General features: G+C 38.7%; 1 protein-coding gene across 5 annotated transcripts in view; it reads left to right on the top strand.

Annotated features, from left to right (window-relative positions):
- Window positions 1-12,886, top strand: part of LOC149203541 (uncharacterized) — a 216,204-nt gene that overhangs the window by 101,022 nt on the left and 102,296 nt on the right. For 4 of the 5 annotated variants that reach the window (XR_016253962.1, XM_089403490.1, XM_089403489.1 and 1 more), the window contains exons 3-4: window positions 5,690-5,867; window positions 6,038-6,335. Coding sequence is in view for 4 of the 5 variants with exons in the window: in XM_089403490.1 (XP_089259616.1) it covers window positions 5,690-5,867; window positions 6,038-6,335 (476 nt within the window). In the remaining variant the exon portion in view is untranslated. The remainder of the gene's footprint in view (window positions 1-5,689; window positions 5,868-6,037; window positions 6,336-12,886) is intronic. The other variant, XM_089403488.1, reaches the window with a different exon arrangement.

Below are 12,886 nucleotides of genomic sequence, written 5' to 3'. Positions count from 1 at the left end.
TGCATTAAAGGTGTTTGTAAAAAGGTGCCATGAGAACTGTTGATGGAATCTTAGTTAGGGACATTATACTAATATAGGGCCTCACATGGTTTTTATATGGCTTTTGACTTGTGACCTTGGGCTTACAATGGTGATGTACGCTGCATTGAAAAGTGTATGTACCCTTGCTAACAGACAGGGTAACAGAGCCATCTTCTCTTACATGTTGTAATGACCTAATTAGCCATTTGTAGATAAAAGGTTGTGAAGATAAGAAATGATAGGTAAGGTATTGCACTTATATAATTAACATATGTATACCACAAATTGCAATGTATTCAACTTAACATACACAATCTAAAATATATGGCATAATAGATTATTAAATAAATAGTATGGTGCTCATATTTAAGACTTGTGTGCTTCTACACATGTGTTTTTTAATTATGTGGTATGTTTAGGCTTTCCCCCCGTCCTATAGTAGACACATTATTCATCTGATCCACAAATTAGGGAGCAGTTATGATTTAAACGACTACGCACTATCATGGTGGGTCTTACATTCTCCAAGCTTTATGCCATTACACTAGTGGCTTTCTAAGGAGTTGGAGAGTCGTCATCTCGGGCCTAGAGGACAAGCAAATTTCTACCCCAACTACTAGATGATTGATCGCATCATCACACTCCGAGCTATTATTGAGGAGGTTCATCATCGCTCTTCAAAGGTTTACAGTTGTTTGGTAGAATTTTAGAAAGCGTTAGACACAATCTTGAGGGAGGCATTATTCTGGAGACTCGGTGGCATTAACATATTTGAGACCTATTGGTAGCCATCACGAGATTGTATGAGTTGGGACGCCTCATGTTGAAACACGGTCTTTTTGACTTCATCCAAAGTACCATCGAGGTAAAACAGGGGTGCCCCCTCTCAACGACCCTCATTGGGATCTATATCATTAAGCTAGAGTCCTTCTTCCATGAGCATACCCACAAGGGGAATGGCTGTCTTCTACATTAGGTTTTGTCCCTACTCCTATTCATCGATGACTTGGTCTTGCTGGTCTCTACTCTTAAGGTTCTACAAAGACAAATCGATATATTGGCAGTTTTTGTGACCTTTGACAATTGACAATCAACTTGGGTAACACTAAGGTTTTGATCTTCAACGCATTGAAGATCTCTCTTATAGATTTACATTTCTACTAGTGGGGGACATAGATTGAGACCACCACAATTTGCACTTATTGGGGAGTACAATTTATAGTGCCTTGTTTTGGTTTGTGGCAAGCTCTCTAGCCTCGACTTTGTAAACGATATGGTTCCTTGGCCCTCATCAAAACACAATGCTTGTAGGGGCTATTTCAGGACATCTGTACCAAACTCGATCTCTTGGAGGTGATTATCAGACTCACAATTCTCTATGGCTCTGAGATTTAGGTATTGAGCTTCTCGTAGATAGATTAGACTAGGTTAGAGAGAGTACAAACCTTGCGTCTTAGGTGCTTCATCCCTTGTGAGTGGACAATTTTATAGCCACCATTCAGGCAGAGTTTGGTGTCCACCCTTTTTGCTTGAAGGTCATTTTCCGCTTGGTCTCTTTCCTTCATATAGTTCAATCTCTCATAAAATCTGCCACTAGGAGAGAGAGTTACCTCTACTTTGCAGTTTGCTCATCGAAGGCTCTTGCTTTAGATCCTCCCTTAGGCTATGCATGAGGTTGGTTCTTAGAGGCATCTCAACTTCTCAAGTCTATTACTATTTCCCTAGGGTACCTTACCCTGTTTAGATTCTCCCTTGATGCGTCAAGCCATCTCTTTTTGACTGGACAAGTACTAGATCAGGTTGTTAGAGAGGATATCTACAAATTGTACATACAGGGCACCTGTACCTTAATTTTGACATGCCTGGGCTTGAAGATGTCCTTCTTCCTAGAGCACTTTTTGGAGTTGTAGGATGGCATTATTGTTTGCCCCTTTATACATGTGGGCATTGGATGTACTCGCTCAAGATCTCTTTGGGACAACTTTGGGTCAACTCCCATTGACTTCGGATAGAGATGGATCACCATATACCACGATTTGATAGGATTTTCAAGGTGTGCCACCTTTTGGAGATGTAGTTAGAGATGCACCTAATTTTTAGGTGTCCCACATACTATGAGATTAGAGGATGCTATCATTGCCTCCATAGGGACTCGAGGAGTTCCCTTTCTACTTTCTATCAGTACTAGGACCATAGATGCTTAGCTCTCTTCTTTAGGGAGATCTTCAGCTATAAATCTTAACTCTTGCATGCCATGTCATGCCCTGGGATGGTTAGCATGATCATCTCATACGTCCTTGTTGATCTGTTAGATCCAAGAAACAAGTAGTGGGCAAAGTTCCAGAGTTCACGAGACAAAAGCATGGGGAGACCTTGGATTTCTTGTCAGCCTCCCCCTCAGAGAGACCAATTGATATTATTGAGACTGTTTTGGAGGTGCCCAACCATACATTAGGCCACATGTTCTCAAAGTGTTAGAGAGATCAGCTCTAGATGGATCCAATGTAGAGTACCTCCCGCCCATTAGACTACCTCAACGTTCCAAAAGAGCAGCTAGAGATCCATTTGGAGTTTCCGTCATACGACTTTAGATGCTAAGAGTATCCCTCGCTCGTACATCCCCCCTAGGATGGTTCTTCCGACCCCATTGACGGTTCAAGAGGACTTGGGCAATGAGCCAATGTCTAGTTTGCCCCCTTTACCTTCGGGCATTAGACTCAAGAGACCTTGACATCATCAGCGTCATCGTCTGATCTCTCTAAATCTCTCTCTCTCGATAGTTTTTGAGTTGTCCACCTTTCCAGTCTTGGACGAACTCATTTAGTCTTTTGTATCACTATACCTTTGTCACGGTTTTATACATATAATCTGATGTTATACTTATGTAGATTCCTTTCTTTATATTTGTTTTGGCATTTTGTAGGAGTTGCACTTGCATTCCCACATTATATTCATATTGGTTGTGTCCTTTAATCCCATTGACCTATTTTCATGATCATTTGTTAGACTTTAATAAAATTATTTTATCTTATCTAATGATTATATCATCATTGGAGGATGAATTTTACTGTAAACTATGCATGGGAATTAATAGGGTGTTGCTTATGTAAATTATATACCATAGCTTATGCATGGGGTCTCCACATATTCAACCTGTATCATAGCTCCTATGTTCATGGGACATTTAAAGAATACCCCCAATCTCATTAGATATTGATAAAGCCTCCAAAAATACTTTTGTTGAACCCCCCTCTCCCCCCCGCCAGCCCAATACATCTTTCTAATTAAAAGTAATCCCTATTTTTAATAGATATCCCATATTTTTACAGAATACCACTTTTTATGCCCCCCAATACCTATAAACCACCCCTATCCCACACCCACCTCCCCCCAAAAACTATAATATTGACTCTATTTTTTACAATTAAAAACCTCCTCCATGATTGAATGTTGTAAGATATTGATCAACAAGGTGAAGCTCCAGTGGGCTTATGTAGTATAGTATTTTTTTTTTTTTTTTTATTGTATTTTCTGTTTGTTCTTGACGGAATTTTCAAGATGTAGTAGAGGCGTTTACCTCAGCCAACTCTTGCATAACTGTGTATCCAGAATGCTAGGATTGACTTTTATTCTGTCTGTATGCTATTTTTTCAGCTTAATTAATTTTGAGCGAAAGATTCTATTCATTTCAGTTTTAGAAATACTTTCCACTTCCAGTGAAAGACCACTCTTGCCTCTAATAATCCAATGCAGTGTTGATAATATCACCGAGATATCGGCGATATTCGAAAATATCGCGATATTTTCGGCGAGCCGATATATCGCCGACAAAATATCGCGATATTTTCGGCTTTTGAAAATATCGCGCGATTTCCGAAATATCGCCGATATTTTGGAAAATATTGCGCGACAATCGAAAATATCGCCCGGTGCGTGTAAAAAATTTCTGCACGGCCTATAAAAATCCGATTTTGGTTTTTTTTCATATCATTTTCATTTCTGATTACTGGAGAAGGAAGGGGAGAGCTATGTGGTTGCTGCCAAGGAGGGTTTGAGCGTTCTAGGCCCTAGTATTGATATGCTATTCATGGTAATGTTAAATTCTTAAAGTAAAAGTGACATTCTCCTTAATCTTCATTTTCATCCTTTTACTTAAATTTTTAACATTACCATGAAATGACTCAGGATGTTTGAGAGTGGTTCCGGCCTCATTGTATTTCATATGGAGAAAGTAGAATTTTAGATTTCATTCAAAATGCAGCAGACTTATCAGTTTTTTAGGATTTTAGGATTGGGAGATTGTAATGTTTCCAGGTGACACCACCTGCCCGGGCTACCCCTGCCACCAGTAGAGGACGTGGTCTACCTCCTATAGCTCCTACTTCTAGTTCTTCAACTTCTAGAGCATAGCAAACTCCATTGCCAACTCCACCAGCACCAACATCTACATCTAGAGGGAAAGGGAAAGCTGTGGCATTTTCTCGCTAGAGGGGCAGAGGAAATCAATAGGATTAGGCTTTAGTTATTTTCTTATGTGCTTGTAAGTTGTACATGAATCTTGAACATTGAATATTCAAGAATCAAGACCAAGCATATCACATTCTAATTTCTAAATAGTAAATTTTGATTCTATTTATTTTTTTAAAGTGAACTATGAACTTTGAGAAGTAACTATATTTTAATTTGATTAGATAAGCTGCAACCTGCAATTTAATATGGATAAAAAACTATATTTTGGTGTATATATATATATAGAGAGAGAGATAAAACGTGTCCCCCGTGTCTTGTTTCCAGGTCGTTGTGTTTCATATTGAATATTCGTATTTACGTGTCCTCCGTGTCTCGTGTCCTCGTGTCATGTGACTTAGCTTAGACAATATTGATGTCTGTCTCCGTGGAGGGTGGAGTCTGGGGAGCCCCTCTTGGAGGAGTCACCTTCATGGTTAGAGCCAGTGGCAAATAATCTATTAGAGCAGGGGCAACAAGAGGAGGACTCGGAGTCAGAGGAGCAGCAGCACTCAGAGGAGGAGCAGGAGGAGGAGGAGGAGGACACTGTGGGAGCATCAGCATCAACACCATCTGCTATAGATATAGGAGAGCATAGCCCCATACCTAACACTCATTATTTGACATTAGGTGCAGAGGCAGGCTCAGGGCCTCCTACTACTAGGGGCAGGCTTGGCAAACAGCCCATCATGTTTTCCCGTAAAAGGGGGAGAGGGCAGTGATTTCAGATAGATAGCTGCTAGTTTTATTTGTTGTGCTACATATAACTCATGATGATGAGATACTTTTATATATGTGATGTTATTTTGTATTGGTTCTCCACATTTGAGTCCTTGAATGGACAATTATCAGGGATCAGCAGGATTTGGCATTGCCTTTGATGTATCATTTCTATTTGACATCATATATATCAGTGTTTTCTTCATATTTATGTGCCAATGTGTTTATTTCATGTTGTTATTGCTTTATATGTTTAAAAATCTGAAAAAAATGAATATATTATGCATTTTTTATGCTTGCCGATATTTGCCGATATATTGCCGATATTTTTGCCGATATTGCCGATAAGATATTTTCTGGACCCTCGCCGATATTTTCCCGATACCGATATTATCAACACTGATCCAATGTGACTATGTTAACCAAGCTTATTACTTGACAGAAACAGCATGCGAGAGGAAATTTTTATCGTTCATTGTCAGCACCCTTAAACAATAAAGTAAGCAGCTTGAGGAGAACAAACACCACAGGTGCTGTCATGCTGGTCAAACCCAATACTCCTCGTGTCATGGAGGGTAGAAATGTTGCTAGCCCAAAGGAAATTTCAGCAGAAGATTCTGGTTCATCTCTTTCATCGTAGCTTGGCTTTTACAATTGCAATGTTTTAAAGTTTTAAATTGGTTATATGCTGCAGTTTTACTGAGTATTTCAGATTATTTGAATATACAAAGTTAATTTTTGTTAAAAAGCTTTAGTTTGGGAAGTATTTCCTAATATTACCAACACACAGGCAATGAAGATGGCAGTGAGGAAATTCCTGAAGAAGAAGCAGTTTGTAGAATTTGCTTGGATGCTCTTTGTGAAGGAGGCGAGACTCTTAAAATGGAATGCAGTTGCAAAGGTGAACTTGCACTTGCACATGAGCAATGTGCAGTGAAATGGTTTACCATAAAGGGGAACAAAATATGTGATGTCTGCAGTCAAGAGGTTCAAAACCTACCTGTAACATTGTTGAGAGTGGAGAGTTCTCAAGCCGTTAGCAGATGGTCAGCAAGAACACCCCAAAACCAACAAGTGGACCGCTTCAGGTGCTTTCTATGTTCTTATGATTTTTCTAGATGTTGAATGGGATTTTCCAGGAGTTAAAGCACTATAATTGAGCAGATTGAGAGAGATGGCTATCAAATTGGGTTATTTAAGTTCATTATTACAGTGAAACAGCCACTGAACTAAATTTATGGTCAACTTTTTCTGATTGAGGTCCATCATACTTTTACAGTGCTAGGTATATTCTCTTGATATCCCTTAACAGGGATTTTGAGTTGGTGAACACTTTGAAATTAGAAGTTTCCAAGGAAACTTTTATTTCATGGAATTCATTCTCTAGATCTTAAAATTTAGAAAGGTTGAGTCATGTTAAGTCATAATACAAATTTGCATGATTTGTTGGAAATTAGGACACCGGCCTCTTAGGGATCTCATCAGTTTCATTTTCCTTTTTTGCATTCCACTTACTGTACCCATCTCTCTGGAAAATATTAGTCTTGAATCTGCTGTTGTAATTCTAGATGAGTAGTATTAAAATCATTCTCAAATCTGAGAATATTCCCGTCTTTCCTGTCACCCTTCACTTCTCTTGCGATTACTTTTCTATCTTTGTTCATGTAGGCACAGGACAGCCTTGTGCATCCTGTGCACAGTTTTCCTATAATAGTGGATAGCCTCTAATATCTTGAAGGTATTTGATAAATCAGGCTTCCTTGCTACTCTTTGGTTAGGTTGCAAAGAATTATCCTTCAATGAAAATGCTAATTTCTATATGACACAGAGTTGAGGACATATCTTTGGCTAGTAGTCATTGCAACTGAGTATGGTTTACATAATTTGTTATCTGGTAATCTTTTCCTCAACCAAGTTATTTGATCCAATTCAGAAATATGCAGGATTGCTAGGCCGATTTTCACTCAGGCTGAAAGATACAACTATATCTTGCTTTTCAATCTTCCATGCAGCTTGCTAATCAAGGGGTTGGTACTACTTCATATGCTAGAGCTTCATCACTCTTTCAGTAAATAATTATAGATATTGAGAGATCCCCCCTTATGAGTTGTCCATCAATGTCCTTTCCTTCCTAAAGATAGATCATAGATCAGTACAGAGATCTATGAGCTTAAAGTATACTTCAAAGCTACATGGATTGACCCAAAAATGTGGTAAAGGTTCTTCCTGTAAGCCTTTGCAATACATGGAAGTAGATTCCAAATGATTGCCACCAATAAATTGCAATAAGTCAAACAAATTATAAATTTTAGTTTAGGATTTTAGATTATAGAATCTAGAATTGAATATATATCTTAAAGTTGAATATTAAAATCTTAAATTGCATTAATGAGCGGCTTTATGTTCATTGTCAAATAGCGAATTGTCTGCCAGAAGAACCAGAACCTGTCCCATAGTCCTACAATTAGGAGTGTATCATGCCTTGTTCATTAGGATTGGGGATTGTTACCTACCCATGTGGGTAAAACCTAGGTGAATTTTTTTCTCATATTGTTCAGCTTGCCAGCCAACAGCCCTATGATGATCCATAGATAGCTAGCCTCAGATGCCTCTCATCCATGCTTCAGTCAGTGCTTTCTTTACATATAGCCTGCTCATCTGATGAAGGTAGGTCATCAAGTATGATGCACATCAACCATTTTTGTATTCAATTGCTTTCATTTAACCTGTAAGGGCATTCTTGTATGGCTCACAGATTGAATTGGATGATAGACTGCTTTTGGTTGTACTATTGTTCCCATGCTTCACCTTGGTGGTTATCACCTGCCCCTACTCCAGTGTAACCTTCCTTGAGGCCTTTCTTTCATTGTTTAGGAGGTGCAAAAATAGGAGGCTCTAATTGATGTTGTGTGTCCATGGTAATCCATACTTAGCACCTTCCATTTCTCTCTTAAATGCACATCCCATCTTCGAGTTGATGTTAGCTATCACCAGTATTGGTTCCCTGTTTTTCTCATTCCCGAGTAGGGGCTTGGAAAGTTTTCCACAAGAGGTTGATTCAGTAGAAAGAAAGGAAGGAGCACGAGCCATAATGTTAAAATGCAAAAGATTGGCAGGGTTAAATGAAAGTGTGTGGACAAAAGCCTAGTTAGCTCTACCCCTCTCATTAGCCCTCACCTAGTTTCTGGGTAATGCATGAAATATCTAAATAAAATGAACTTTGATTATCCGAACCCCGATGAACAATGAAACACTTCATCTTTAAGGGGTCAATGATGGATTAGTGAAAGCGTGTAGCCCAAGCTATAACCATAATTGCAAAAGAAAATCAATGAAGGAAAAGGCACAAAAGAGGGGTGGTAAAAATAGGTTGAGGAAAGGGGTAAATCAAGTCCCACGATTGCTCCCCCTCCACATCAAAACACTCAAGGATGTTGGAATTTCATAGCTGGTACAAGATTGTGGCATCCTCCATGAAGTAAATCCCATGGTACACAACCCCATCACTTTGGGTACAAAGCCCACACGCTCATAACATCACACTTTATGAGCGTTTCTCTCTCACAAGCCTAGCACCAAGGGCATGTGAGAGTGCATCCTAATGCTACCCAATTTCAACACTCCCTCTTAGCAAGGGAGGTACTTTCATTCCTTGTGTTGTCGCGCGAAATGACACGACAACGCTCAGACCAGGGGCTGTCACTCTGATCCCCGGTCTCTCCGTTTAAGCCTGTCTCCCACGGCTAAGGGGGGTAGACCCTGAGGAAAAATAAAGGCCAACTGCCAAAACAGCTGAGCCGGGAGAAGAGATGCACTAAAATGGTTTTATTGATTTGATAGACCAGTGCCTAAAAGGTGATTACTTGTTAGCTGATATAGAATATAAAACCATGAAAAACGATCACTTATCATCAAATAGCCTGAAAAATGCTTAAATATTCAGTAAACCACAAAGATCATGGAACTCAACAATGATGTCCAGCCACTAAGAGAAATAAATTGCCTTAAATGACAGTGACACCAGATACTTCTTTCATATTCAGACTTCAGCACGAAAGATATATAATGACAAGCAACTGAAGGTGACCAAAGCAATTCCCCACAATTTTTTTTTTTTTTATGCTTTTCGATTTATTTAAATTTTTTTTTTTTTTTTTTTTAAAAATAAAAATCTAAACTATGAAAACTTTAAAACTAAATCTAAAATCTAAAGGACCATTTATTTATTTATTTATTTTTTTTTTTTTTTTTATATTTTAAAACAAAAATAAAACTAAAATCTAAAAATCTATTTAAAATCTAATCTAATAAAAACCAAAGTTTGACTAGATTTTAATCTAAGAACTAAAAAAAAAAAAAAAAAAAAACTATTTTAAATATAGACAAAACTAAAATCTAAAGTGAAAACAAAAAATACTAACTCCTAACTATTGCTAACCTACCCTTAACCCCTTTTTTTTTTTTTTTTTATTTCATTTAAACTACAATTTTTGAAATCTAAATGAACTAAGGTCGAAACTTAATAAAACTAAACCCTAACTATGCTACCACCTACGCATAACCAAAGCGGATGAAATGAATTCGAAAATGACCAAAACGAGGGTGCAGCGATACGGCTCAGTGCTTGGACGGCGGGGGTAACACGCAAAGGATGGCAGCCAGAAGAGACGCAAACTCAGACTCAACGAAAGAGAAAGCAAAACGACTGACAGGCTTCAGGATTCGCTGCTCTGAGGAAATAAATCGAAACGAAATTTTGATGAAAACGAAAACAAAGACTGCAGGCGTGCCCAAAACCTGGAAACGAGAAATCAAATGAAATGCGGCCTCAATGGAGTCTGAGAAAACCGATGAGCAAGCGGGCACCAGATGCTGGGCAATGTAACCCTGTGTTTAACGCCAAAGGAAAGATGCCAAACAAAAAGACGCAGATGACTGCGATGGGGTGACACTCGGCCTCCAAAACGCGAAAGACTATGCCGCAGATGCTTAAATGCATGAACGTATAATCACCAAAAGACAAAACGAGCATTCAAATTCGAAGCTATACCCGGAACAGAAATCGAAAAAATTTTATGCCATTGACTGCGTTTTTAGAAAGGAAAACTCGACCCTAACCCATAAATGAAGTGCGGAAAACGTACTGCGTAAGCAAGGTGACTTACCAGCTTCCGGCGGGAGTAAATCTAAAACACGACGGCAGCAATAAATTGTTTCAAAGCAGCTGCACACAGATTTTCCTTAGATTTCCCAATAAAATACTGAGTTTTGGTTGGACTTGTCACTGGTGTGTTTTGTCAATTAATTCTATGGCACCTTTCTGTAGGTGTAACTTGTGATGTTTTGTCTCAAGTGTACATACAGTGCCAAAAATGTAAACCAGAACAATCATTTCATATTTATTGACAGAGGCTACAGCAGTAAGGAAACAATGGAACCTGGTATGCAAGACAGCGCAGTAAACTTCAATACAATGACCAGCTCCTTGTACGATATCCGTAGTGTAGTTTACTGGTGTTGTCCCCTTCAAAATTCAGTGTTTAACCCCTGCTACAGCCACACAACGATATATGCGAGAGTTTAAAGTGAAACCCTTCAAAACTAACCTCAAATCAAAATTTTAAAGCTCTGGAACAGCCAGATTTAACCATAATGACAGTAATGTTCTTGAAATATCAGAAGAAAATTCACTGTGAACTTCACTGTAAATCAGAAAAATTTCTCAATGTAAAACATGGAATGAACTTGAAATAATTAACCCAGGGCACAATCAGCTGGGCTCTGCACAGAACAGCCTGTGGGAGTCGGCTGGTTCAGCCCAGAACTTCCCCAAACGCCCACAAATAACCTTCACCTAAAAGTTTCCTGCACACCTCAAGCAAGCATCAGCAAAAAAAAGGGCAAGAGATGTTGCTAGATTTCAAGAGAAAATGGAGATACCTGCCATTTTCCAGAAACCCTACAACATTCAGACCCTAGCACGTGAGCAAGATACCTGTACTCACAATGCTCTGAAAAAAATCAGCTATTTTAACTGTTGAAAACTGAAATATGCAGAAAAGCAAACACCTCACAGCAATTCCAGAGAGTAACACCAGCCAGCTTGAACCCCAAAGTCTTTTTATTAATCAGAAATCAGTTTACAAGAGAGCTTTCAGTACAGACTCACAGATCAGAATGATTTGAAATGACCCCCTAAGACCCTATATAAAGGAAATGATCCTAACGGCTAGTTCAAGTGATCCATGTAGAAATGATCTCGACCGTTGATGAGGATCAAGACATCTCTTGATCTCATCCGTTGATTTATTAACATTAAAATATTATTATTTTATTAGTTAGGGTTTTTGCTTGATTTTTTAATTTTTTTTATTATTTTTCATTATTTTATTATTTTTATTCATTTTTTAATTTTTTAATTCATTTTAAAATGGATCACTGAACTAAACCTTCGGAAACATCACCTAGGACCTAGGACTTAGGACTCATGAGGGGATTTAAAACATTTCTCGACCCTCAGGACACATTATATCATGACTTTTACAAAATTACATCTTAAGGGACAAACCCATTTAATACAGACCCTCACAAAACACCCAGCTCTGCGACACAACGATAATCTAGCAGATCAACACACTAGGATTCCTAAAGTTCTAATGACAAAATCAATCCCGGCTTTGGGGTCAGGTTTGAAGGAAAACTCTGCCGATCCGTGGATCGGTGAGACAAAAAACCTTCCGGGACGTAGATTATCATCAGAAAGTTAGGTCCACCTAGGCAAATTACATACATGACTTCATGTCTGCTAAGATTATTTACAGTTAATACATGCAGACTGGGTTTACAAACAAAAAGATCAAACTGCTGATGATGGCAGGATGGCACGGACATGCTGATCAGGTGCTGCTTCTTTCTGTCAAGAAAAAACGGGGTGCACTACATGGGTAGTTGACCAGTAGGGGTCAGCATCTGGCTCTACTTGGGGACACGTTGCTGCTTGCAGGAATGTGAGAATCCAGAATCTGCATCCATACAACACAAAAATAAGTAGCGTCCATCCCAAAAAAATCAACATATACATTAAGCACAGGAAAGATTAAAAGCTCTTCATTTATTAACTATCTAATAACATGAAAAGTAAATCTAATCCTAAAACAGAAATGAAATGCTGAAAAGACAAGGAGTAGAGTTAGAAATACAATACAAAAAATACCTCACGGCATCAGATGTGTTCAATATAGTGCATACTGAGCATTTGCCTGCTTTCAGGCAAATCTGTCGGCTGCTTGTCGGATGTGCCACGTCCAATTTTGCATATGGTAGGACTCCTTCCTATCCGAAAATCAAGCTGCTCACGGCCGTCTGATGCATCAAATCTTCGTCTAATCTTCTTCCTCTTGCGCTTTTTCTTTCTGGCAGGATCGATTACTGATGATCTGGAACTTTCTGTTTCGAAACTATCAGATGAAGTGTGTAAGATATGCATGCTAATTCCGTTTGTGTCTTGCATCTGATTTTTATCGTTTTTAAGCTTATCTGGATCATCTTCAATTATCCACCTAATGACCTCCTCATAGTAAGATGGAACTTGTTGCGGCAAATGAGAAGGCTCCTGGTTTCTCTTATCATCTGACCATTG

The sequence above is a fragment of the Pinus tabuliformis genome, chromosome 2_1, assembly GCF_031772625.1.
Source record: "Pinus tabuliformis cultivar Carrire ecotype Pingquan chromosome 2_1, CPIR1, whole genome shotgun sequence".
In the NCBI taxonomy this organism is placed as follows: Eukaryota; Viridiplantae; Streptophyta; class Pinopsida; order Pinales; family Pinaceae; genus Pinus; species Pinus tabuliformis.
The sequence above is the reverse complement of the archived record's forward strand: the minus strand, read 5'-3'. Positions and strand labels throughout refer to the sequence as shown.